The sequence below is a fragment of the Physeter macrocephalus genome, chromosome 4, assembly GCF_002837175.3.
Source record: "Physeter macrocephalus isolate SW-GA chromosome 4, ASM283717v5, whole genome shotgun sequence".
NCBI classification, from domain to species: Eukaryota; Metazoa; Chordata; class Mammalia; order Artiodactyla; family Physeteridae; genus Physeter; species Physeter macrocephalus.
In genome coordinates, this window is record NC_041217.1 from 95,270,781 (window position 1) to 95,297,618 (window position 26,838).

Here is a 26,838-nt window from a genome sequence, read left to right on the forward strand (position 1 = left end):
TAAATTGGTTCAGCCACTGTGGAAAACAGTATGGAGGTTCCTTAGAAAACTAAAAATAGAATTACCATATGATCCAGCGATCCTACTCCTGGGCATATATCAACAAAACTATAATTCAAAAAGATACAAGCACCCCTATGTTCATAGTAGCACTATTCACAATAGCCAAGACATGGAAACAACCTAGATTTCCATCAACAGATGAATGACTAAAGAAAATGTGGTACATATATACAATGGAATACTACTCAGTCACAAAAAAAAACAAAATAATGCCATTTGCAGCAACATGGATGCAACTAGAGATTATCACACTAAATGAAGTAAGTCAGAAAGAGAAAGGCAAATACCATATGATATCACTTATGTGTGGAATCTAAAATGTGACACAAATGAACCTATCTATGAAACAGAAACAGACTCACAGACATAGAGAACAGACTGGTGGTTGCCAAGTGGGAGGGGGGTGGGGGAGGGATGGAATGGGAAGTTGGGGTTAGCAGATGCAAGCTTTTATATATAGAATGGATAGACAACGAGGTCCTACTGTATAGCACAGGGAACTATATTCAATATCCTATGATAAACCATAATAGAAAAGAATATTTAAAAAAGAATATATATATATATAACTGAATCACTTTGCTGTACAGCAGAAATTAACACATTGTAAATCAACTATACTTCAATAAAAAATATTTTTAAAAAAAGAAAAAAAACTATATAGAAGAGGACTTTGGTCTCCTGGAATCCTGAATAAGACATGCAGACAGGAATATAACCAACCCCTGTATTTATTAGGGCACTTATAACATATACTAGGTCACAAGCGCCTGTGTGGGGAAAAGTATATTAGAAAATAGAGTTCCATTTGTCATGAGGCATAAATCAATCCCAAGAACTGGCGGACCGAGGGCAGTTTGAAGATGTTTCTCATCAGGTACTGTTATACCGCCTTCTTGATACCAAATTCATTCCTCATGATGACTAACGATGAACAAAGTCACAAACAATAAATGCCGAGAATCTAACCTAGGCCTCCGTGTGCTCTTGGGCTCCAGCCCCTTTCCCCAGAGTCCCAGTGCAGCCCCCCTATTGCTCTCAGCTACTCTGGAAGCAGCAGATCCCCTGAAGCAAAGCCACACGACTGCTGGCAATGGTGAAGAAGCCTAGTTCAGGGAAAACCCTGATATCTTGGCTCCCCCAAGGACAGGGGTCTGTTCTCAGACCCCCTATCACCCTCTGGAGGGTCTGAGTATCAGTGAGTTTTCTTTTGGATACAAGCCTACCCTACATAAAGACAGGAAAATAAGAGCCAACTAAAACACATAAAGAAGGAACATTTTTAAAGATATTGTTATTTATAGGTGTTGGTCTAGCTAAAGAACAAATAGCATAAAATATGAAGATGTATTTTATTCCACCAGTTGTTCTCTATATGCAGACAAGATGAAAACCAAAATCAAATAAATTAAATTGTGCCCATAGATTTCAGTTGGATAAATTACTGACCAACACATTAATAAATTTATTTATTTATGTTACCATTAATAAAATGGTAACAGAGAAAACTACTAGGGAGGCTGTTGTGTATGCCATTAAGAAAAGATATTTTAGATGAAATATAGCACACTATGGAATAAAGATGGAAGAGTTATAATAGAAAAATGACATAAAAGGAGAGTTTGAAATAGAAACAAGTAAAAATAGAAGTCTAAGGACTGAAAGAAAAAGACAAAAATGGAATTTTTAGTAGATTTAAATGATTTGGCAAGGAAAAATGACTGGGTCATCTCTAAAATTCTTTTCATCTCTCAGATGTTAAACCTATGAGATGTAAAAGTTGGAGAAAGGCAAAGAGGTCATCTTCATAAGTTGTTTCTGATCAATAAAAAGTTTGGATTTATCAGAGCTCCCCAATTTCATCTTCCTTCTCCCTGCCACTGGTTCAGACCTCTGTCACCTGGACCACTGCCTCATGACCAACTCCCTGGCCTTCAACCCCGGGCCACACACAGACACCAGCACCCCTTCCACAGCACAGCCAGGGTGAGCTCCTCAAAGGGTGAATCTGCGTACTGTCACTCCCCTCACTGATAGCCTCTGGTGGATCCCAGCAGCTTTCAGATTGGACCTGGAATGCCTTAGTGGGCCTAAGAGTGGAAAGAAAGGTGCTTAAAAGTAGGGCCTTAGAGATTTAATTTGTACTTCATAGATTTTTTTTTAAGATGTACCCTGCTCATGGGCAAAGGATTTTATAAATCATGGTAACTCAATGATATAATTAAAACACCACACTTATTTACCTGATTGTCAATTAATGTGAACATGGCTAAACATCAGCAGCACCTGTATCTAATTAATATCTCTAACTCAAGAGTACATACTGACTGGTGTGCTAATACTGGACTATCACCCTAGGGTAGGAAAAGGATAAAAACAATTGCAATTCCAGGAGAAATTTATTAGGACACGTTGGCTAAGGTTATGTCCAAAATGACTGTATGCAATGTACTAGAGCCACAAAGAGGACCCAGTGGAGAGGCAGCATAGTACAGTGAGAGGCCTCAGGGTCAGGGGCCAACTCTGGAGCCAGAGTGCCTGGGTTCAAATGACAACTCCACTCTGTACTTTGTGATCTTGGGCAGGCAGCTTAACTTCCTCTACCTCAGTTATGTCATCTGTGAAATGGACCTAGTAAAGGTGCCGATATTTCATACAGCTCTTCTAAGGCCTAAAATTAATCCATGTAAAAAAGTGCTTAGGACAGTGCCGGGCACATAGTAGGTGCTATTTAGGTTGTTGTTGTTGCCCTGTAAGCTCCTCATTTAACTCCTTATACATCTGGCACTTTAAATAAAGTACATTAGATTCCATTTAAAGCCATTTTTTAATAACCCCAATACAGAATGGATCCTAAGGCCACTCAATGTCAAAATGAGCACTTATTGCTGGTACTATTTTATATTTGAGTATATGTTACCCTTGGATAGCTTGGATTATTACCGGTTTCATGTCTGTATTCTTGTTTGTTTTCTGTGAAACTGTCAGTCTTCATTCATTCAGGTAATATTTACGAAGGCCCTGTGGGCTAGGAATAGACTTATGATGAGGGCAGATAGAAGCCTCCATCCTTACAAAGCGTATTGCCCAGCAAGGAAGGCGAGGTAAGGACCATGGAGGAAAAGGACCGTGCAAGGCAGGGGCGTGAAGCAGGGAGCCCACTCCAGACCCACAGGATGGGCTGTGTACATTTCATAGTTCCTAGCCCAGCACTGAAGACCAGGTTCAATAAAGGAAAAGCCTCTATTTTTAAAAGATTTCTCATAACTCTAAGTGGGAGAAGAGAATTCATTAAAGCCACAACCTACTCCATGACTACGGCCTGAATCATTCTGGTTCAGACTTTTGATTATTTTCCTTTTACCCACCCCACAAGCACTGAAAAACTATACATTCAAGCTCCCCAAATCAGGTAACTACGGAGCTTCCCAAGCTTCCTAATAACAAATCACAGGAAAATTTCTGTAGGCATAGAAATCAAAAAATAATTTGCTATCTCTGCTTTTAATGTGACTTTAAAAAAAAAAACTACCTCTGGAAGAACACTGGCTTTTTTGCACTTTCTCTGTATATAAACTAAATAAATCCAAAATTTCCATGGGTTTCTATCCTGAACATTGGTATAGAACTTGAAACATTAAAACCCTTGCAGCATTCTTGACGTATTTTCCCAATTGGAATTCACAAGAATGATAAAGAAATCACTAACTCTGTTACACTCACTTGAGTAAACTAACTCCCCATATTCATGGAGACAGCACCAGATAAGCATAGCAATAAAAAGGCTCAGAATCAGAAGAGGTACTTGCACAAAGCATCACCTAACTATAAAGTCGTCCAAAACCCATAGATATGTCACTGTCTACAATCTTAACCACACCATCATTCTCCAGTATTTCTGAACTCTTTCATTTCTGTCCTCTAATTTCAAAATTAATAGCACTTCTGAATGAGAGCTAAGTAATTAATTTGGGGTGTGGAAAATAGGAAGGAGGTAAAACAGCCAACATCTGAATATATGCTCATATTTAAAACTGACTTATTTTAAATTTCAATCATATTGCATTCATCACCCTTCCAGTGATAAATAAATGTTAATCAGTCTCAAGTTCAACAAACTGGGATCTAAAAAAGTATGAGAATGAAATGTTCTAACTACCAGATGTTAATTTAATACAGATTACGATATAAAAAGCATTATGTTCCTGCAAGATAAATATATTTCTCAGATAGATGGATGGGTTTCACATGTGCCTCTTCTGAGGTCATAACTCAAAAGCCTTATTTACTTGAACTCAAACCTGGGGAGGAAATGCTGACCAGAGCAACAAAGTGTTCTTGTTTAGCTACATTATCTCATTAAAATGTCAGTCCAGATCCTTTTTGTTTGCTTTGAAAAGGCCAAACCATAACACAGAGACAAGAAAAGGTCTACAAAGGCTCTGAACATCAACACGACCTTGGCTAATAAGATTTACGCGTGGTCAGGACAGATGACTCAAACCAGTAAACTTAGCCACTTCATCGGTGGCTGTCCTGGAGAACATACCACAGGGTTGAAAACTCAGTTCCTCCAGCAGTCCCCATCCTTCCTCTTGAAGAAAACACTCCCTATCTCCAAGCACTCTTGTTATCTTTCCTGGTGAAGAAAAATCTGTTTGGGATGCCAATTGTTGACCTAACAGAGCTATGATGCATTCTTTCCATCCTTGAGGGCTAAGCTTGTTCAAGGTCCTTGTCCATGTCTAATGGGTCACTGCCTAATTGAATGTAAATCTATACTTGCTGCTTAAATATTTTAATAGCTCTTTTGCCCCTTTAGTGACATAAAAATATAAATATAAACTAGGTGTTTAGCTTCACCTCAGGCATATTGTGGTAGAAAGAGCTAAACTAGGAGTTAGAACACCAGCTCTTAAGGTGGCCCCACTACTTGAAAACTCTGTAACCTTGGGCAAGTAAAAACTTTTGTGAGACCCAGGTTTCTGATCCACACAAGAGAGGAAACTAGAACAAATTATTTCAAGGTTGCTTCTAGCTCCAAAAATGCCCATGATCTTAATTCTTAGTGAATCACTACCATTTTATTGAGGTAGCAGGTGTAATAGAAAAAAATATGGATTTGAAATCAGATAGACCTGGACTGAATCATGTTTCTGACACTGAGATTAGAACTTCTCTAATATTCAATTTCCTTATTATAAAATAGAGATAATATTGCTAACTCAACAGGTAGTTATGGAGATTAAATCAGACGATGTATGTCAATTGTTTAAAGTGGTTTGTTTATAATGGAGTCTCAATTAAAAAAAAAAAAAGTTGCCCCTGATTATGTTTTCAACTCTGGACTTACTTTAGAAATCATGAATTTGAGGCTTCAATGTACCACTTGTGGTATGTAATATCCAACTGTCCCGTTAAGATTTTTCTTCTTGATATCTATTTCCATTTTCAAAGAGAAAGTTTGCTTTTCTATTTCTTTTTTGTAAGTATTTTCCAAACCAGAGTAGACTCCTTTATAATTGTACTCCTTAAATTAAAGCTTTTTTCTTTTTAAGAATAATTGCTTTCTTTGCTTTTATTATTGCTTTATAGGTGTTGACTCCATGCCTAAAAATTTAGTACTGCAGCATTCAGAGAAGAGATGTGGCTATGTTATATGTGTTCAATTGGGAAACAAAGAAATGCAGAATGTTAGTCTTAAGGAGACATGAAAATCTTCCTGGAAAAAACTCACCTCTCCAAATCTCTCCACATTTTGTATTTTAGATAAGTTTCCACCAATAGACATATCATCCAAGCTAGAAAGAATTTTATTAATACTTCCTTCACTGGATGGTCTATTTTTCAGTTTGGATCGGAAAATGTCTCCTTGGACCCATAACGATGCCTGTTTCCTGTAAAAAGGAGAAAAAAACAAAATAATCTTTGAAATAAATGAATATCACCTCCTCAAAAGTATATCTTATGGACAAAAAGATTAGCAGATAGACATTTGCAGATCAGACTAGAAAGATTATGAAGTCTTAAAGAAAAATAAAGTCATTTTCTGAATGCCAAAATAAATTATTTAAAGTTGTACAGATGAACCGGTTTGCAGGGCAGAAACAGAGACACAGATGTAGAGAACAAACGTATGGACACCAAGGGGGGAAAGCCACAGTGGGGTGGGGGTGGTGGTGTGCTGAATTGGGCGATTGGGATTGGCATGTATACCCTGATGTGTATAAAATGAATGACTAATAAGAACCTGCTGTATAAGAAAATAAATAAAATAAAATTCAAAAAATAAATTAATAAAGTTATATATTAAATAAAAAACCCTTCTTCCAATATATGTCTATATAGCCCTACATGGGTTGGCTATTAAGGTTCTCTGTTTAAAACAAATTCCACAACCATAAAAATAGTGAGCTAATTTGTCTTTTAAACATGAATTTGAAATCTGTAATATAGTTCTCAAATAGCAATTTGATACACCCGTAAAAATAGCTGGAGTGAAATGGAATCAAAGATGTAGGTGAATAAACTTAAGTTAGATGGAGATAGTACCTTAAAAAAGTACCAAACACCTAATTGTATGTGATATTATGAAAAGCCTTGAACATATAACTTTACAAACCCACTCTTATAACCTAAAAATAAGGTTTATAGCCTCAATTAGATGATCCTTTGGGAAAAAGAAAATGTATTTGACGCTCATCTATAAGCTTTCCTTTATTCAAACAAGACATATTTACAACTGTTTTCAAGGTTATAAGAAAAGAACTTAAATGTGTAAGTAAAATGACAATCTGGGGCTACTATTTTTATTGATCGAGTCACCTTCATGTATTTCTTTTAAGATAAATTACCCCACAGAACAGTTTTTGTTCTGTACTATACCTATACCATACTGTACAGATTAGAATTCAACCAAAAACATTATTGTTCATCACAAGGAATACCAATATGCTATGAAATAATAGCATTATCAGGGAGATGCCACCAATAAGAACATAGATTTCTTTTGTAAAGCAGCAGGAAGACCAAGTAATATTTTCTCTCAAAGGTTCTACATATCACAGAAAATCCAGGTTAAAACCTGAGGAGAAAAACAAATAACCCTCCCTGAAATGTACTGTCTCATTGAGCCCTCAGGAAAGGAATCCATCTTTCCTTTTAAACAGGAATCCGTCTTTCCTTTTAAACCATGTTTATTCTCAAATCAGAACTTTATTGTTTACAGTTAAAAATTGTTGAAAGTCTTGAAGAAGAGTTTATCCTTTAAATTACAGCAAAACTTTACATATGCAATCCCTCCAACCAAGCAAATCCATATCTAGGTATCACACTACAAAAACACACGCTTGTGTACAAGACACAAACATGCTTGTTACAATATTATTTGTACTAGCGAAACAATGGAGACACCCTAATGGACAACAGCTTATTAAATTACAGTAGCTCTATTCTGTGAAATATTATATAGTCAGTAAAAAGCCTGGGATGGATTCACATGTGGTGACAGGGAAAAGTAGCCATGAAATAAAGCATTAGTGAATGAATAATATAAGTGACAGAGTGTGGAAAGTGTGACCCTGTTTTTAAAAAACAAAAACAAAAGGGAAAATGGTTACAATTCACAGTTCACAGTTATTTAGAAGATTATATGCCAAAATATTAATGAGTTACCCCGAAGAACAGTGACAAAGGAAACTTTTGCTTTCTACTACATAATGTCTACACCTTTTTACTCTTTTTAAAAACAATGTGCTTTGTTTGCTTTTGTAAAAAATAAATGATCTGAAAATAAATAAATAAAAATATAGCTCAAAGCAGAACAAAGATAATTTTGAAAAGGAACCTTTAAAGTTGCTATCATAAAAGACAGCAGGCAGCACATGACTACACTGTGTTAACAAGAGCACCTTTAGAAGTCAGGAGAAGAAGTCCCCAAATGTTAACAGCATAGGGTAGAATTGAATGGTTGAGGGGCTTTCTTTATTTTAAATATAATATCCTACCCTACTTTCAAATAAGAAATTTTGTTTTTCTTTTACTTTTTGCTCATTTTTCAATATTTTCCAAATAAAGCAAAAGAGAAAAAGAAATACCTTTAGATATAATTTCTGAGACAGGCCTGTATGGATACAGATATATAGATATAGATGTAGAGATAGATATGATACAGATATAGATAGCCACTATAGATATAAAACGCTGTCCACATACAAGACTGACTTTTCATTCCTAACATTGTTCTAAAATTGAAACTAGATTAAAGAATGTTTCTAAATACATTAAATTTTAAAATAAAAATTTGGTGAATTTTAAAACATATGAATAAAATTAAAATTCCAGAAATCCACACACACCAATTCACTAGAGGAGTAGGCAGTATCTACCTTCTATCATGGCAGATTTTTTTTGCTTCTTGGAGGTAAACTACTGAGGAGTGTTTCCTGAGCTTAGGATACATAAATTGATGAGGTAATTTTTCTATACCAGTTGTAAAAATATGTATTCAAAACGAACTCTTAACTTTTTCTCCCCTTGTGGAAATCTTCATAAAACCATGGAACAGCCTTCCTGATACTTTGTATCTTCAAAAATTCTTGCTTTAATTTTTTGCTCCTCCAAACTTTTTTCACTTACTGTTACATCTAGCATAACCTTTTATATGATGCTTGAATCTATATTCTTCCAGTAGTAGTAAACAAAAGCACAGCCCTGGCACAGAATGGATGCTTCAAAAAATAACTGTTAAATTTATAAATAATAGAGGTCTTGGGCCTCTGGTCAAAATCCCCCAGTAATAAAGAACTACTTCTTCACAAGGAAAGAAAACTCAGCCTTGTCACAGATAATGAAAAAATCAGCTACATGAAACACACAGAAAGGACAGGCGTAAACAGATAAGACAGAATTCCTGTCCCTCAAGAAATTCCCAGGTTAGTATGAGAAAAGTAAACAAATGAAATCCAATATTAAAGCCCTATGACCAAGATGTGCTTAGGAGCCTAGGAGAAGGGGCCCTTAACTCAAACTGAAAGAATCAGACTGAAGTTGTCTGAGAATCCATACATTATCTAGAAAGATGAGCAGGGCTTAGCCAGCAAGAGTATTCCCCAACAAAAAAAACAATGTGGGCTTGAAGAAACAGTGATGTCAAAGAACACAGCATGTATGGAAAACTGTTGCTTGGCTTGGCTGAAGCCCTTCTGCTTCACAGGAGAGGAGACAGGAAGCAGCTCCTGGCAACCTCTGCACACCATGCTAAGGGGCTTACCTTAAATCTCAGAACTGAAGGGAAGACCCTGTAAGGATCTTTAGGTATAAAAAACATGAAGAGGGAACAGAAGCTGAGAAGCTGGAGGCCCAAGAGGATAAATTGAAAAAAAATTCTAATTCCAAAATGTTATAAACTTGCTGCCAACCTAAAGATGAAGATGACAACATGACACCTTTCACTTGCTCAGTTTAAAAGACTCAATCTGTCCCATCACTGGAAAGACTTGATTTAAACCTGAATATACAGATGATAAGGTGTCAAAATTGATTTGTGTGTTGCTAAGCGATGCTGTACTCAAATGCTCCTTAAGAAAAAGCAGCACTTCACGCAAATACCTTTTTTAATGACAGTGGAAACCACGCTAGCTTTTATTGTGGTGTCTATTACTCCTTAAAAGCCTCATCTCAAACAGAAGTAAAACATGTATTTTTAAGTATTCAGCATTTAAAAATCAAATCCTGTGAAGCTAACACACCAACTCAAAGTAAATCCCCCAGTAAAGTAGTGCATTTTCTAAGAGAGCGTGACATAACTGACCCTCTACCAAAAAAGAACAAGTGCTTTGAAGTAACTTTGAACAGAGTCTTGTTGAGAAAAGTAGCCAGTGCTAGGGGTCATTATTTTTAGCCATGTCCTGACCCTAGGTTAGTCAGGTTTGGGCTAGCCAAGCCTGGGACATAAGAAAAAAACTAATTAACTTGGCCTCATTATGAGCCAAGTCATAGCTAATTCTGATATAAAACCTTCAGGAGTCTTTAAAAAAAAAAAACTGCTTTTAAAATTCCTCTAAAGAAAGTCAGGTCAGTTGCATTGTTACAAATATTCCTGGTTTTGAATTCAGAACACAGTGGCAGCCACAGTGCAGCTTCTTCTGTTTGTGGCTGACCTCTTCTCTCTCACTTTCCTGACTGTAACCAGATCCCATCTCCACACCATCCTAACCCTTCCTCTTCATCACTTCTTCCATCCTTGACACATATTTTTCTAGTATGACCTAATCCTGACCCCAGTGTCCATCCAAAGCCACCATTTGGTCATTTCATATAGAAACCCAACCAACTTTCTAGCTCGACCTAGGCCTCCTCTAGCTGTGACTGGAGCCCCAATCTGCCCTGTGTGCCTCCTTCTACTGCCCCAGGGCTCTTTCGGAAACAGAGTAGTTCCTGGTTTAAAGAATTGGGCTAATGAAATGGTCTAACCTGATATCAGAGGAAGACAGACTAGAAAGCAGTACCCAAGATTCAGGGGGTGGGAAGGAGACAGGTATTCAAGGAGTTCTACTCTTACTTTGGAGAGTAAGAATGGAAGATTTAATAGGAAGATGCTTAGAAAGAATTTATGAGGGTGTAGGGAAAAGTTCTTGATTCTGAAATACACAAGGAGAGAAAAAAATGACTTAGGGAATTCCCAAAAAGATTCAACCAGCTAATTCTCATTTAGGGATAGAACCCCACAATTAGGATCATACCAAAGTATCATACCATATCATACCATATCATACCATATGATACTTTGGTATCATACCAAAGTACAAACTTTATAAGTAAACCTAATGCTTTATGGTTTACATTTTGTTTTTCCAACTCTAACCCTTTTACACAGGAAACATAGAACTAGCATTATTCAGTCAACAAATAAAACATATTTTAATAAGAAAAAAAAGGAAACAAAACAAAAAACATTCAATCTTCTATCTTCAGTAACTGATATGAGTATTTCAAGATAAATTTCTGATGCCATCATTGCCAAAAATTCTTACATATACCTTATCCTTTTTACTTAGACCCATATTAGAATTTTATTTTTGCTTAGCCAATAGATTCAATGTCAACTGAGAGTCAATAAATGGATCAAATGATGCAACAGTAAATACTTAAAAGCAATATAACTGTTACTGCAAAAATATGACTATCAAATAAACAGTGCAAATTCAAACCTATGCAATATGCTTGTTAGTTTAATAAACAAATCACAATATTGTCTATTATTATTTTAAATTCTTTTGTTCACAATATTTCAAATTTTAAGTACTGTATTTTATGAAAGACAAGTTCTTAAATCTTCAAAAAAGATTATTAAAAAAATTTAATCCATATTTCTTGACCTAGCCCATGTATCTTAAAAAAATACTATAAATAAATTATAATTTAAAACTCAAGCGGTTATTGTTAGACATTTTTAAGCACTTTTCCATTTTCTTGAACAGGTTTTCTTCATCTTATTTTTAGTAATTCCCTGAAATAAAAACCAATGGTTGAACTATTAAATTCTATTGTTCAATCCAATTGTGAAACTAACCAAATGCCATAAGCACCAAACTAAATGTTGTATAAGCTGATATCTACAAGTAAAAATGAGCCACAGACTCTTGTTACACAATGTGGTTGGTGGACCAGCAGCATACTTATCACCTGGGAGCTTGTTGGAAAGTGCATTTCACAAAATCCCCAAATGAATGTTACACACTTTAATATCTGAGAAGTACTGCAGATAACCGAAGGCTTATAACTAAATTACAATGCTGAAAAATATCCAACTTACTGGAAGTTGATGAAAATATCTATGATAATAAAGCAGAATGGGGCAATTTCTGATTTATGGATTTAGGAACAAAAGAGTTCAGCCACAACATTGCTTTCTTAAAGATAACTTCATTCAAAGTGGAAGCTCTACTTTGCAAATACAGAACTCCCTGCAGAATCCAGATTTAAGCTCTGAGTTCTTACCGCCTCAGGAGGATTTTTAAAAATAAAAACAATAACAACATCATATCAGTTCCCATAAGTAAAAGATCTCTGTGAGCTGAAAGTCCCCGTGGGAACTGCATACTTGTCCCTCAAGGATCCCTTTCTAATGAATGAAAGCTTCAATGGATCATGATCCAGAGGTCAGCATAGTATCACACAGTGAATATTCAATAAAACAAATCATAAAAGCAGCCTGATCCCATCTATATACTATATATATATTCTACAGGCTTCTCTGAGAAGGATGAGTTTAGATTTGGCTCAGTAATAAAACAGGCATGTTTGTGCAGCATTTTAAGAACTTTGAGGATATTTGGTAGAAGACATATTTCGGGTGCAGGATGGTATTTTTAGCTTAAGAATATGAACTTTAAGTAGAAGAAAAACACCTGATGGTTGTTTTGCAAATAGCTTTATTTATATCCTAGAAAAAAATTTAAATATAAAATTTCAGTCCGTAACAAAAGGGATGTCTTGATCCGCCAATACATAAATTCATCAGCTCACAGGGATGTTAATAAACATCTCTCTTACTGCTGGTGACATTAAGAGGAAGATTTCTTCAAGGCATAGAAATCAACACCTGGGTACACTTTGGTGTTCAAGGACTAGCCCGATGTGATGAACCAGCTTTCCTAAAGTCACAGATTTAGAATGAACATTATCTAAAAAGCACTGACTGGATTTTTCACTTCTGAAAGAATACAATCCCTCGAACTTGTTCAGTCATTTTCGACAGACGAAAACCTATTAGAAAACTTTTTAATCCTCTTTCTTTCCTAATGAACTTGTTACTTATTCATGCTTCTACGTCATCACTGACATCACGCTCTTCATTTCTCATATCATTAGTCAATCTTCAAAGCCTGAGATTTATTTCCTTGAAATGCCCTGGTGCCCATCTCTAATTCTTCGGTCTAACTTCCAGCCCCTTTGACAAGTCCCTGTCCCCTAGATTTTAGTAGTAGTCTCCTTTTTAGCCTCTCTGACTCCAATCTCCCTCCATTCTATTCATCTTATACATTGTTGCAGCCCAATCTTCCTTAAATAACATGTCAATCATGCAACTCTACTACATCGAATACTCCAAAGTAGAAATATGATGAATAAGAGAAGTCTGGAATATACATGTTCAAATTAGGATCTGTGTATCTTATTGTACATATTTACTGACTATCTACACAAATGTATACAATGTACACAGATGTATTAGTTTCTTCTCTGAACAAAGCTGCTATCACAAATTACGTTCTTACAAGCTTAGTGGCTTAGAAGAACACATATTTACTTTCATACAGTTGTGGAGGTCAGGAGTCCATCATCAGCTTCACTGAACTAAAATCAAATTGTTGGCAGGATTGGTTCATTCTGGAGACTATGAAGGGAGAATCTGTTTCCTTGCCTTTTTCAGCCACCAGTGGCTGCCCGTACTCCTTGGTGTATGGTCCCGTCCTCCAGCTTCAATCCAATCTCTGTTTCTATCATCACATCACCTTCTTGTCTAGTTGACTCCTCCTGTGTCCCTGTGATTACACTGAACCCACCAGAATAATCCAGAATAATCTCTTCACTCCGAGATCCTTTACTTGATCATATTTGCAAACTCCCCATTTATAAGATCAAGTGGGGTTCATTCCAGAGATGTAAGCCTCATTCAATATTTTAAAAAAATCAGTGTAATCCACCATATTAACAGACTAAAGAAGAAAATCACATGATCATATCAATCAATGCAGAAAAAGCATTCGACAAAATTCAACACCTGCTCATAATAAGAACTCTCAGAAATACAGAAATAGAGGGGAACTTCCTCAACTTGATAAACCTCCAATTAATATTTCATGGTAAATGCCTGGATATTTTCCCCCACCAAGACTGGGAACAAGGGAAGAATGTCTATTTTCACCACAATTATTCAAGTTCTAGTTCTCTATGTCTAAAAGACATAGAGATTGGAAAGGTAACAAAATTCTCCCTATTTGTAGATGACATGATTGTCTATGCAGCAATCCCCAGGAATTCACACACATTTCTTTCTCTCTCTCTCTTGAATTTCAGGATACAAAATAAGTATAGATAGAAAGTCAATTGTATTTCTACGTATGAGCAATTAATACATGGACACTGAAATTAAAAAAACAGTATCATTTATAATCACTCAAAAAAATTGAAATACTTAGGTGTAAATCTAACAAAACAGGACATATGATGAAAGCTAAACAATGATGATGAAAGAAATCAAAGAAGATATAAATAAATGAAAAGACATATTGTGTTTATGGATTAGAAGACTCAACAACAGTAAAGATGTCAATTCTCCCAAAACTGATATAGCAATTTAACACATTTGCATCAAAATTGCAGCATGATATTTTTGTAGATGTGGACAAGATTATTCTAAAATTTATATGGAAAAGAAAAGAAACTGGCATTGCTAAGACAATTTTGTTAACAAATGAAAAATGGGAGGAGTCATTCTTCGGTTAAGGCTCTCTATATAAGTACAGTATCAAGAGAGTACAGTATTGGAGGAAGAACAGACACATACATCAATGGAACAGAATAAAGAACAAAGAAATATGCCCATCTAATTGTTGACAGAGATGTAAAAGTAATTCAATGGAGAAAAAACAACCTTTTCAACAAATGGTGCCAGAGCAACTGGACATCTATAGGCAAAAAAAAAAAAAAAAAAAAAAAAAAAAGAACCTTGACCTAAGTCTCACATCTTACACAAAAGTAACTCAAAAGGCGTCACAAACTTATGGGGATCTATGGCTAGGCAAAGAGATCTTAGATCTGATACTAAAAGCATGATCTAAAAAAGGAAAAAACTGATAAATTGGACTTCATCAAAATTTAAAACTTTTGCTCTGTGAAAGATTCTATTAAGAGGATGAAAGACAAGTTATAGACTGAGAGAAAATATCTGCAAACCATTTATCAGACAAAGGACTAGTACCTAGAACATTAAAGAACTCTCAAAACTCAATAATAAGAAAACAAATCACTCAAAGAATAAACAAAAGATTTGAACAGATGCTTCACCAAAAAGTTATAGGGATGGCAAATAAGTACATGAAAAGTTGTCCATTATTACTTATAATTACAATTTCAATGCAAACCAAACCCACAAAGATATATCATTACACACCTATCAGAATGGCTAAAAAAAAATGCTGGCAAATATGAAGAGAAACTCTATCACTCAAACACTGCTGGTGAAAATGTAAAATGGTACAGCCACTCTGGAAAACAGTTTGACAGTTTCTTATAAAACTAAACACGTACCATACAATCCAGCAATTGCACTTTTGGGCACTTAACCCAGAGAAATGAAAATTTATGTTTGAACAAACCTGTACATGAACATTTATAGCATCTTTATTCATAATAGCTGAAAACTGGAAACAGTTCAGCTGTCCTTCAACAGGTGAATGGTTAACAAACAGCAGTACATTCATACCTTGGAATGCTACTCAGCCACAAAAAGGAACAATTATTGCTACATGCAACACCCTGGAGGAATCTCCAGAGAATTATACTGAGTGAAAAACACCAAGCCCGAAAGGTTACATGCTCTATAATTCCATATATATAACACTCTTGAAATGACAAAATATATAAAGGAAGAACAGATTGGCAGTTGTCAGGAGTCAAGGAGGGGATGTGGGCAGGGAAGAAGTGAGAGTAGCTATAAAAAGGCAATGTGAGGGATCCTTGCAGTGATGGAAATGTTATATCTTAACTGTATCAATGTCAATATTCTGACTGTGATCTTATACTATAGTTTTGCTAGATGGTAGCATTAGGAGAAAGTGGGTAAAGGGTAGACAAGAGTTCTTTCTGTCATTTCTTACAACTGCATGTTAATCTACAATTATCCCAAAGTAAAAATTTTAATTAAAAAAGTGTGTGTGTGTGTGTATGTGTATTATAGTTGGATCACTTCACTCCTCTGCTCAAAACCCTGTGCTGACTTTTCATCTCATGCAAAGAAAAGCCAAACTCCTACAAAGGCCTAGAAGGATGCTTTATCTGACCTTTTTCCTCTTGGCCTCATCTCCCTTGCTCTCCCCATCAGCCATGGTGGCCTCAGGCACATTCCCACTCAGAGCCTCAGCAGTTGTTCCCTCAGAGGGAAACCCTCTTCTCCAAAACACCCACGATTTATTCTACCAGTTCTTCGAGATCTTTGCTCAAAAGTCTTCAATGAGCCCCACCACTACCACGTTATTTAAAACTGCCTTCTCTTCCTTCCCCTATTCTTCTGTGCTTCATTTTTCTGCATCACACCAATCATGGTCAGAGAAACTATATAATTCATGCATTTGTTTATTAACCACACAACCAATCAACCCCCCCAACCTTCTTCTTCCTCCCCTCCCCCTTCCCCCTCTCCTCCTCCTCCTCTTTCTTTTTCTTCCATCTCTATAGGTCAGAAATTATTCTTTCACTGCAGCTTCCCAGGTGCAAAGAACACTGCATACCAGTGGTTTTCAACAAATAGTTGTTGAAGGAAGGAAGGAAGGAAATGAGGGAGAAAAGGAGGCATCCCTGCAATCTGGGACAAGAATGATATGGACAGGTATATTAAAGACCACTGAAAAAAACTTAAAACCAACAGAAAATTGTAACAGTAATGCTCAAGATGAAAAATTATTTTAAAGTTTTATCATTAGGAGCTTGTTAAAAGAAAGTAGAGCCATAAATTAACCCTTTCCCTTTCTTTTTACGGTTTATATGTAATAGAGGAAGTAAACTTTTAGCAGCTAATAGGAGCAACATGAGAAAGGTAAGAGAAAAATCATTATTGGCATAAAATGTAGCTTGGAAGAAGGCTTGAGGTCATGTTTGGAATGGTTAGAGAAAGGCATGTTAAATAATCTTTCCCAGCAGGATGGTTAGAAAAAGTCAGGGAAGGAGCTGAACAGAAGTGCTTGACCACCAGAGCCCCCCAGGCTCCCTGTGACCTAGCACCTCCTCCAGCAGACCACAGCACCACTCTGCAGAGGAGCGGAGACTCCCTTGGTACCTCATGCTCCCCTGCTACCCACCTAAGCAAGTGGTCCCTCATCCACTTGGTTACCATACCCCAGAAGTTGCTGGGTAGAAAGTCCTCAGAGGGCTTGTACCCTCTGGCCTCTACTGATGACCCACCTGGCTCTAAAAGCTTTTCAGAACAAAACCCATCATGGCTCACATCCTGGTCTACCTTTGTCACACCAGACGATCAACCCTTCCAGGTAATCCAACATCAACCAGGCCCTTATTTCCAAATGACTCTCTCATCCCCTAATTTCCCATCCCACCCCCTCAAATCCACTATTATCTTATACATAGATTCTTTGTAGAAAATAGAAAAGGAAATGCTTCACAACTTGTTTTATGAAGCCAGCATAACCCTGATACCAAAACTTAACCAAAGTATTACAAGAAAAGAAAATTACACACCAATGTCCTTCATGAATACAGACACAGAAATCCTTAACAAATATTAGCATATCGAATCCAGCCATATGAAAAAATAATAGCACATCATGCATATCATAGCTCCACATTCAAAATCAATGTAATTCGCATTAGAAGATTATGATTACCTTGACAAATGTAGAAAAACACTGACAAAATTCAATACCCATTATTAATAAAAATTCTCAAACCAAAAAGAGAAGGTAATTTCCCCATTCAGATAAAGGTCATCTATGAAAACCCCACAGCTAACATCATACTTAACGATGAAAGACTGAATGCCTTTCCCCCTAAGACTGAGAACAAGACAAGGATGTCCATTTTCACCACTTCTAACTAACACTGTAATGGAAATCTTAGCAACGAGAAAAAAGGAAAAAAAAAAATTACCGGAACTAACGAATGAAAATAGTAAGGTTGCAGGATAAGAAGTTAATTTTTAAAAATCAGTTTCAGCAAAATTTTTAATTTTTCTCATTAAAAAACATACAGCACATACATCTGACAAAGAACCCATATCTAAAATAAGTATACAAATATTGGATCATTATGTTGTACCCCTGAAACTAATATAATGTTATATGTCAATCATGCCTCAATTAAAAAAACAATCTCACGGAAAAGCAAAAGTGCTCTTGTAAAGCTGCCAGATACAACCTTACCTGCTTTCCCTAATATTAAATAATTTGTAGAATAACTTCAGCTCTGTGTATAGTACTGTGAAAAATCATGGTTTTATATTAACTTCAACAAATATTTTTAATTAAAAAATAAAGAACTACCACAGAAAAAAATTTTTCCTGGGCAAAGACTTGGGCCAAACACCTCACAAAGGAGATACATATATAAAAGGTGTTCAAGATCATGAGTCATCAGGAAAATACAAATTAAGATACTATGTCACACCAACCAGAACGGTTTTCCCCCATCAGTCATCCCCCTCCCCTGCTGCTGGTCTCTGTTGTCATGTCCCTGTCAGAAATCACCTTGTATGTAAACTTATACACTTGTTTATTGTGTGCTCCTTCCACTAGAAATACTGACACCCTGGGAGGAAAGGACCTCATCTGCTGCATTCACTGTTGCATCCCCAGGATCAGGAGCATTGCCTGGCAGAGACTGTGCACCTAACATACATCTGTTGAAAGAATGAATGTCCCTAACACAGTAAAGTATGTCTTCTGCCATGAGGTACATCAAGACATAGTCTCTTTTTTTTTTTTTTTAGTGAGTTGGTTTTTTTTTTAATCTTTATTGGAGTATAATTGCTTCACAATACTGTGTTAGTTTCTGTTGTACAACAAATCAGCCATATGCATACACATGTCCCCATATCCCCTCCCTCTTGAGCCTCCCTCCCACCCTCCTTATCCCACCCCTCTAGGTCATTGCAAAGCATGAAAAGACAGCCCTCAGAATGGGAGAAAATATTTGCAAAAGACATAGTCTTGAAAAAGGAAAACAGGAGAGAAGGAGAAAACAAAATAAGTGTACACAGCTAAGTAAAGCAAAATACTACCTCTGGTGCCACTTAGAGGCATAAAGTAAATTAGGCCATAGACCGATACCTAGAAGGAGGCAATCAAAAAAGCCTGTGAAAGCCCATGAGTAATGCAGACATTTCTCCATAGAAATGGCTCTATAGGAAATACTGCAAAATATAGAAGGTATAGTGCCTCAGATCGAGAACCTGCCTTCAGGAAGGTTCTGACCTAAACATTAGTAATAACTGATTTTAATATCTCATTATATAAGGAAGTCATTCCTGCACCTCAGATTCACAGATAGTAGAAAACTACAGTATTGACTCACACCTAAGTAAATAACCTAAGTTTTGCCGCTTAAGTATCTATAAATGAAAAACTCTTCAACTTAGAATGCCTTTGCCTCATAACCCTAATTTCTTCTGTTATTATTTTGAGACATGGCAGAGAGAGAAGGCAGAGTAGGAAGGAGGAGTATGCAGGCATGAAGTGGGAGGGTTGTGGCATCTGGTGGCCTGAGACATCTAGGTAAATTTGACCAGTGGTGTTCTCAGGAAAATCTCCTCACCTTGTGAACTGTACCTAGCAGAGAGCCAGGGACAAGGTGAGTATTCGGTAGGTACCTAATGAACGAACATTCTTCCAAACAATGATTTTAAGAGATGGCTTAAAGATCCAGGTTTAGGAATGTTTTTTGTTTTCTAACCCTAAGGCCATTTATTCAACTTTAGTAAGTAATTAGTACAACAAGCCCCTGGCAGATACACAGCACAAAGTCCCATGCTGTAGGCACACATAATGCAAAATAATGGAAACCACTGGCAGAGAATCTGACAAGAAGAAAGCTCTAAAATAATATAATTATTTTATTTGTATCTCACAGGCCAAAAACCTAGGAACTTGTCTTCTTAATGATCCTGTTCTTGGGTATTTTTTCCTTGTGTATTCATTACACTTCCACCTCATTCTTTTAAGCTAAGGTATAACTGCACATGTTTCAGCATGTCTTTTCCTATCACTTATTCCCCTCTGGGATTGGCAACTAAAGTAACTGCTCAGTAGGCTCAAATCCTTTTATCCATTTCAGATGCTTAAAGCTTGCTTACAGCATCTTTCTATGAAATTCATGATCATTTGTTTCTCACCGACATAAAATGATTTAAATGGGAAAGGAATTATCTGGAAAAGAATGCTATTCCATAGAGATCCACACCAGAATAAAAAGAAAAAAATGAAATTTCAGTATAAGACATCACCAATTGATTTTAGAGCTGGACCTAAATCAGCTAGTGCTAATTTCATCTCTTCATTTTCTTAATGGGTAAATGAATGGTAATTTCTGAAATTTTAAGGGGATATCAGAAAGGATTGTACTCTTACAGGGTAAACCTCTCCGCCTTGCGGGCTGGGGTTTGACAAATAGTTAATGAATGAGTACGTGAACGGATGAAAGAAGGAATTTATAAGTATTCTTCTAAATAATGGTCATAAAGCTAGTTAGTGGTATAGCCAGGACTAAAACCCAGTCTTCTTTATTTCTTCCTTGATAACTCATAAGTTGCAGCTACAGGAACAGCTTAGTTGTCAGAGGAGCAGCCATGTCATCGAAATCCCGGACTGACCTCTGTAGTGTGTTTTTTCTCATTCTGCTTTTAGATGTGCAAACAAAAAGAAGAATGAAAAGTGCCAAGTGGGCTGACATAAGAAAATTGCACTGTAGCCAGATCACACATAGAAAATGACAGAAAAAAGGTAGGCAGAGATGGCTCTGTGATTTTCTTCTCACTCTCACCTGAACTAAGAAATATAAAAGGTACTAAGTTAGAATGCATTAGCTGTCAAATCAACAACGTTCCATTAGAGGTACAGCCTTCTCTAACAATGCAGCCATTTCACAACCACGGGCTTGACATAGTCCACAACCAGGGAACAAGCGGCAGAAATAATCAGGAACAAGAACATCATGTGATAATGCAGACACTATACTTACTCTTCCAGGAAGTGCTGCTGGGGTCCTATAATAGAGCCGGGCCGGCATATTCTGATCCAAGCAATTATTTCTGCGTGTGTAAACCTGTAGTGTTTCATGACATAACAGGCTATCAAGGTCCCTGTTCTTCCAAGACCAGCTGTAAGAGAGGGAAACACAACAAGAAATACAAAATACAGCAAATGCACCCACAAAAACTCTGAAATTAAACCCTGTCCAGAAGTTGCTATGGTTTCAAATATAATACAAGATTTTTAAACCGAGGCAATAATGTAATGCTTTTTCATGATGGGGGGGGTTGAAAGATAATTCTAACTCAAGAAATTTTTTAAAAATAGATCATATGATCAAATAAACATATGTAAAAATATATATAAAAATCAGAGCAAGTATCTTGAAAATTATGGAGAGTTCAACCCCCGAGGGCCTTTGAGAATGACTGTCATTGTGAACATTGTTAAGGCAATACTGGTTCCAGACAAGCACTTGCAAAATATCAGCTGTCAGGGACTTCCCTGGCGGTCCAGTGGTTAAGACTCCACGCTCCCAATGCAGGGGGGCCCGGGTTCGATCCCTGGTTAGGGAACTAAGATCCCACATTTCGCCACAACTAAGCCCACATACCGCAACTAGAGAAGCCCGTGTGCCACACCAAAGAGCCAGTTCAGCCAAAAGTAAATAAATAAAATTTTAAAAATATATAAACTAACTTAAAAAAAAATCAGCTGTCAGGTGTCCCCATGCTCCCTATCCTTAGCTCCAGCCCAGGTTGAGATGAACCTTCAGTTAACAGTTTGTGGACTTCCCTGGTGGCACAGTCGTTAAGAATCTGCCTGCCAATGCAGGGGACATGGGTTCAAGCCCTGACCCAGGAAGATCCCACATGCCGCGGGGCAACTAAGCCCATGCACCACAACTACTGAGCCCACGTGCCACAACTACTGAAGCCCATGAGCCTAGAGCCTGTGCTCTGCAACATGGGAAGCCACCGCAACAAGAAGCCTGTGCACTGCAACAAAGAGTAGCCCCCGCTCGCTGCAACTAGATAAAGCCCACACACAGCAAGACCCAACGCAACAAAACAATAATTAATTAATTAATTAATTAAAAACACTTTGTGGGGGCTTCCCTGGTGGCGCAGTGGTTGAGAATCTGCCTGCTAATGCAGGGGACACGGGTTCGAGCCCTGATCTGGGAAGATCCCACATGCCGCTGAGCAACTAGGCCTGTGAGCCACAACTACTGAGCCTGCGTGTCTGGAGCCTGTGCGCCACAACAAGAGAGGCCGCAATAGTGAGAGGCCCGTGCACTGCGATGAAGAGTGGCCCCCGCTTGCCACAACTAGAGAAAGCCCTCGCACAGAAACGAAGACCCAATACAGCTCAAAATTAATTAATTAATTAATTAATTTTAAAAAAAAACCACATTGTGTGTGTGACTCTGTCAGTAGTGTAACTGATTATATTATAATGGTCATTTTTTTCAAGCCTATTTAAATGGTGAGGTTTTTTTAAACTTATCGTAGAATAAGGATTTATAGAACCATAGTAAGAAGACACCATAAGCATCATCAGGTCCCATTAGCTGCCTAACTCATGACTGTTTCAATACTATCTCCACCAGGTGCTCCTAACCTCTATATAACTCCTTCAAAGACCAGGATTTCATTATTTCCTCAGCCAATAGGTATTCATGGAGCAGCTACTACCTGCCAGGTACTGTGCTAGAAGCCGGGGATAAGGTGACAAATAAAACAGACATGGTCCTGGCCCTTATGAGAGCACACAATCCACTAAGAACCAAGCCAACAGAAGTGCTCAAGTTTCCTTTCTTGAGGCTCTTACATTTTTTTGAAACTTTTGTGTCAACATATTTCTTATGTTGAACCCAATTTCTGTTATGTAGGAGAAATTAATATAATTAGAAATGATTTTCAAGGACGTATTGGTTACTATCATGATCAAAATGTTCTTCAAAATGTTTTTACAAATTGTGATTTTTTTTTCTCTCTCTCCAGAGAAACAAAAGTGATAGGATGAAGATGGCGGTGTGGGAAGACACAGGGAGTTAGCATCTCCCCACAATTAGGGCACCTGCCGGCCACCAGTGGGGGACTCTGACGCCCAAGGAGATGGGAGGAACCCCCAAGTGAACCAGTAGGACGTGGGGGGACTGAGGGGGGAGCAGAAGTGGAGGCCAGACAGGATTGGTGTCCCTGAGGCCAGGGAGATCAGGAGAGGCAGGCAAGAGGGACTCTCCAGGAAGAGCGGGAGAGGAGTGGAGGGCAATCGCCTGGCCCTCCAGGGAGCCTGCTGAGCTTCTAGGCTGGTTCCCTGCACTCCAAGGCTGCCCCCCCCCACCACTGGGGGTATAGGAGGGAGGCCAGGGAGATCAGGAGAGGCAGGCAGGAGGAGCCCTCCCAAACCAGAGGAGCAGGAGAGGACAGGAGGGCGTCTGCCCCACCCACTGAGGCCCAGGAAGCCTGCTGGCCTCCCAGGTGAGGTCCCCTGCTCTCTGAGACCAGGGGTGGGGGGCACACCTGGGCCCCTTCTGTTCCTTGAGCCTAAGCCCCACCCCCCACAGCCCCCAGGGCCTTTTTCAGCCCTGTGGGCTCTGAGAATTGGCCCTACCCACCACCCAAACCTTGTCCTTGCTTAGGCCCTGCCCTCCACAGCCAAGGCCTTTTCCCCCTTTATTTATTTTTTTTTCTTTTCCCTCCTCCTCTTTTTTACTATTGTGGTACTGATGTAGCTTCCGGTTGTTGATTCATCTATATTTTTATTTTTATATTCTTTCTAACATATCTGTCAGTTTCCTAATCTAATTTTATTTTTTACTTTGTTATTGTTCTCTTTTTTTTTTTTTTTTTTGCCATCTCACGCAACTTGCAGGATCTTGGTTCACGAGCCGGGGGTCAGGCCGAAGCTCCTGCGGTGGGAGATCCGAGTCCAAACCACTGGACAAACAGAGAACCTCAGACCCCAGGGAATATTCATCGGAATGAGGTCTCACAAAGTTCCTCATCTCAGCACCAAGACCTAGCTCTACACAAGAGCCTATAAACTCCAGTGTTGGAAGCCTCAGGCCAAACAATCAGTAAGACAGGAACACAATCCCACTCATAACAAAAAAAAAGAGACAGAAAAAAGGATGTCACAGATGAAGGAGCAAGGTAAAAACCTACAAGACCAAATAAATGAAGAGGAAATAGGCAATCTACCTGAAAAAGAATTCAGAGCAATGTTAGTAAAGATGATCCAGAATCTTGGAAATAGAATGGAGGCACGGATTGAGAAAATACAAATATTTAACAAGATCTAGAAGAACTAAAGAACAAACAAACAGAGATGAACAACACAGTAACTGAAATGAAAAATACACTAGAAGGAATCAATAACAGAATAACTGAGGCAGAAGAACGAATAAGTGAGCTGGAAGACAGAATGATGGAAATGACTGCAAGGAGCAGAATAAAGAAAAAAGAATGAAAAGAATTGAGGACAATCTCAGAGACCTCTGGGACAACACTAAACGCACCAACATTCGAACTAGAGGGGTCCCAGAAGAAGAAGAGAAAAAGAAAGGGTCTGAGAAAATATTTGAAGAGATTATAGTTGACAACCTCCTTAACATGGTAAAGGAAATAGTCACCCAAGTCCAGGAAGCACAGAGAGTCCCATAAAGGATAAACCATAGGAAAAACACACCAAGACACATACTAATCAAACTAACAAAAATTAAATTCAAAGAAAGAATATTAAAAGCAGAAAGGGAAAAACAAAAAATAACACACAAAGGAATCCCCATAAGGTTATCAACCGATTTTTCAGAGAAAACTCTGAAGGTCAGAAGGCAGTGGCAGAATATACTTAAGGAGAATGAGGAGAGGATCTTCAAGATGGCGGAAGAGTAAGACGTGGAGATCACCTTCCTCCCCACAAATACATCAGAAATACATCTACATGTGGAACATCTCCTACAGAACACCTACTGAATGCTGGCAGACGACCTCAGACCTCTCAAAAGGCAAGAAACTCCCCCACGTACCTGGGTAGGGCAAAAGAAAAAAGGAAAAACAGAAACAAAAGAATAGGGACGGGACCTGCACCAGTGGGAGGGAGCTGTGAAGGAGGAAAGGTTTCCACACACTAGGAAGCCCCTTCACTGGCAGAGATGGGGTGGGGGGGGGTGGGCAGGGAGGAAGCTTCAGAGCCACGGAGGAGAGTGCAGCAGTAGGGGTGCAGAGGGCAAAGCAGAGAGATTCCCGCACAGAGGATCGGTGCCAACCAGCACTCACCAGCCTGAGAGGTTTGTCTGCTTACCCGCCGGGACAGGCGGGGGCTGGGAGCTCAGGCTCGGGCTTCGGTTGGATCCCAGGGAGAGGACTGGGGTTGGCAGTGTGAACACAGCCTGAATGGGGCTAGTGCGCCACAGCTAGCGGGAGGGAGTCCGGAAAAAGTCTGGAGCTGCTGAAGAGACAAGAGACTTTTTCTTGCCCTTTGTTTCCTGGTGCACGAGGAGAGGGGATTAAGAGCGCTGCTTAAAGGAGCTCCAGAGACAGGCGCGAGCCACGGCTATAGCGCAGACCCCAGAGATGGGCATGGGACACTAAGGCAGCTGCTACAGCCACCAAGAAGCCTGTGTGCAAGTACAGGTCACTATCCACACCTCCCCTCCTGGGAGCCTATGCAGCACGCCACTGCCAGGGTCCTGTGATCCAGGGACAACTTCCCCGGAAGAACGCATGGCACGCCTCAGGCTGGTGCAACGTCACGTTGGCCTCTGCCGCCACAGGCTCGCCCCGCATCCGTACCCCTCCCTCCCACCGGCCTGAGTGAGCCAGAGCTCCCGAATCTGCTGCTCCTTAACGCTGTCCTGTCTGAGCAAAGAACAGACACCCTCAGGCGACCTACACGCAGAGGCGGGTCCAAATCCAAAGCTGAACCCCAGGAGCTATGCAAACAAAGAAGTGAAAGGGAAATTTCTCCCAGCAGCCTCAGGAGCAATGGATTAAATCTCCACATTCAACTTGATGTACCCTGCATTTGTGGAATACCTGAATAGACGACGAATCATCCCACATTGAGGATGTGGACTTTGGGAGCAACGATATATGTATTTTTTTCCTTTTTTCTCTTTTTGTGAGGGTGTATGCGTATGCTTCTGTCTGTGATTTTGTCTGTATAGCTTTGTTTTCACCATTTGTCCTGCGTTCTCTCTGTCCATTTTTTTTTTTTTTTAGTATAGTTTTTAGCACTTGTTATCATTGGTGGATTTGTTTTTTGGTTTGGTTGCTCTCTACTTTCTTTTTTTATGTTTTTATTACTTAACAAAATTTTTTTAATTATAATTGTTTTAATAACTTTATTTTATTTTATTTTACTTTATTTTATTTTATCTTCTTCTTTCTTTCTTTCTCTTTTTTCCCCCTTTTATTCTGAGCCGTGTGGATGACAGGCTCTTGGTGCTCCAGCCAGATGTCAGGGCTGTGTCTCTGAGGTGGGACAGCCAAGTTCAGGGCACTGGTCCACAACAGGCTTCCCAGCTCCACATAATATCAAACAGCGAAAATCTCCCAGAGATCTCCATCTCAACACCAAGACCAAGCTCCACTGAACGACCAACAAGCTACAGTGCTGGACACCCTATGCCAAACAACTAGCAAGACAGGAACACAGCCCCATCCATTAGCAGACAGGCTGCCTAAAATCATAATAAGGCCACAGACACCCCAAAACACACCACCAGACGTGGACCTGCCCAACAGAAAGACAAGATCCAGCCTCATCCACCAGAACACAGGCACTA

The 26,838-nt window shown here is 38.6% G+C and overlaps 1 protein-coding gene across 11 annotated transcripts in view; it reads right to left on the reverse strand.

Annotated features, from left to right (window-relative positions):
* The window catches only part of CDC14A (cell division cycle 14A), a 172,226-nt gene that overhangs the window by 31,166 nt on the left and 114,222 nt on the right, over nt 1-26,838 (reverse strand). For all 11 annotated transcript variants that reach the window (XM_028489075.2, XM_028489072.2, XM_028489073.2 and 8 more), the window contains 2 exons: nt 21,031-21,169; nt 5,801-5,960 (listed from right to left, as the gene is read on the reverse strand). In XM_028489075.2, the coding sequence (XP_028344876.1) occupies nt 5,801-5,960; nt 21,031-21,169 (299 nt within the window). The remainder of the gene's footprint in view (nt 1-5,800; nt 5,961-21,030; nt 21,170-26,838) is intronic.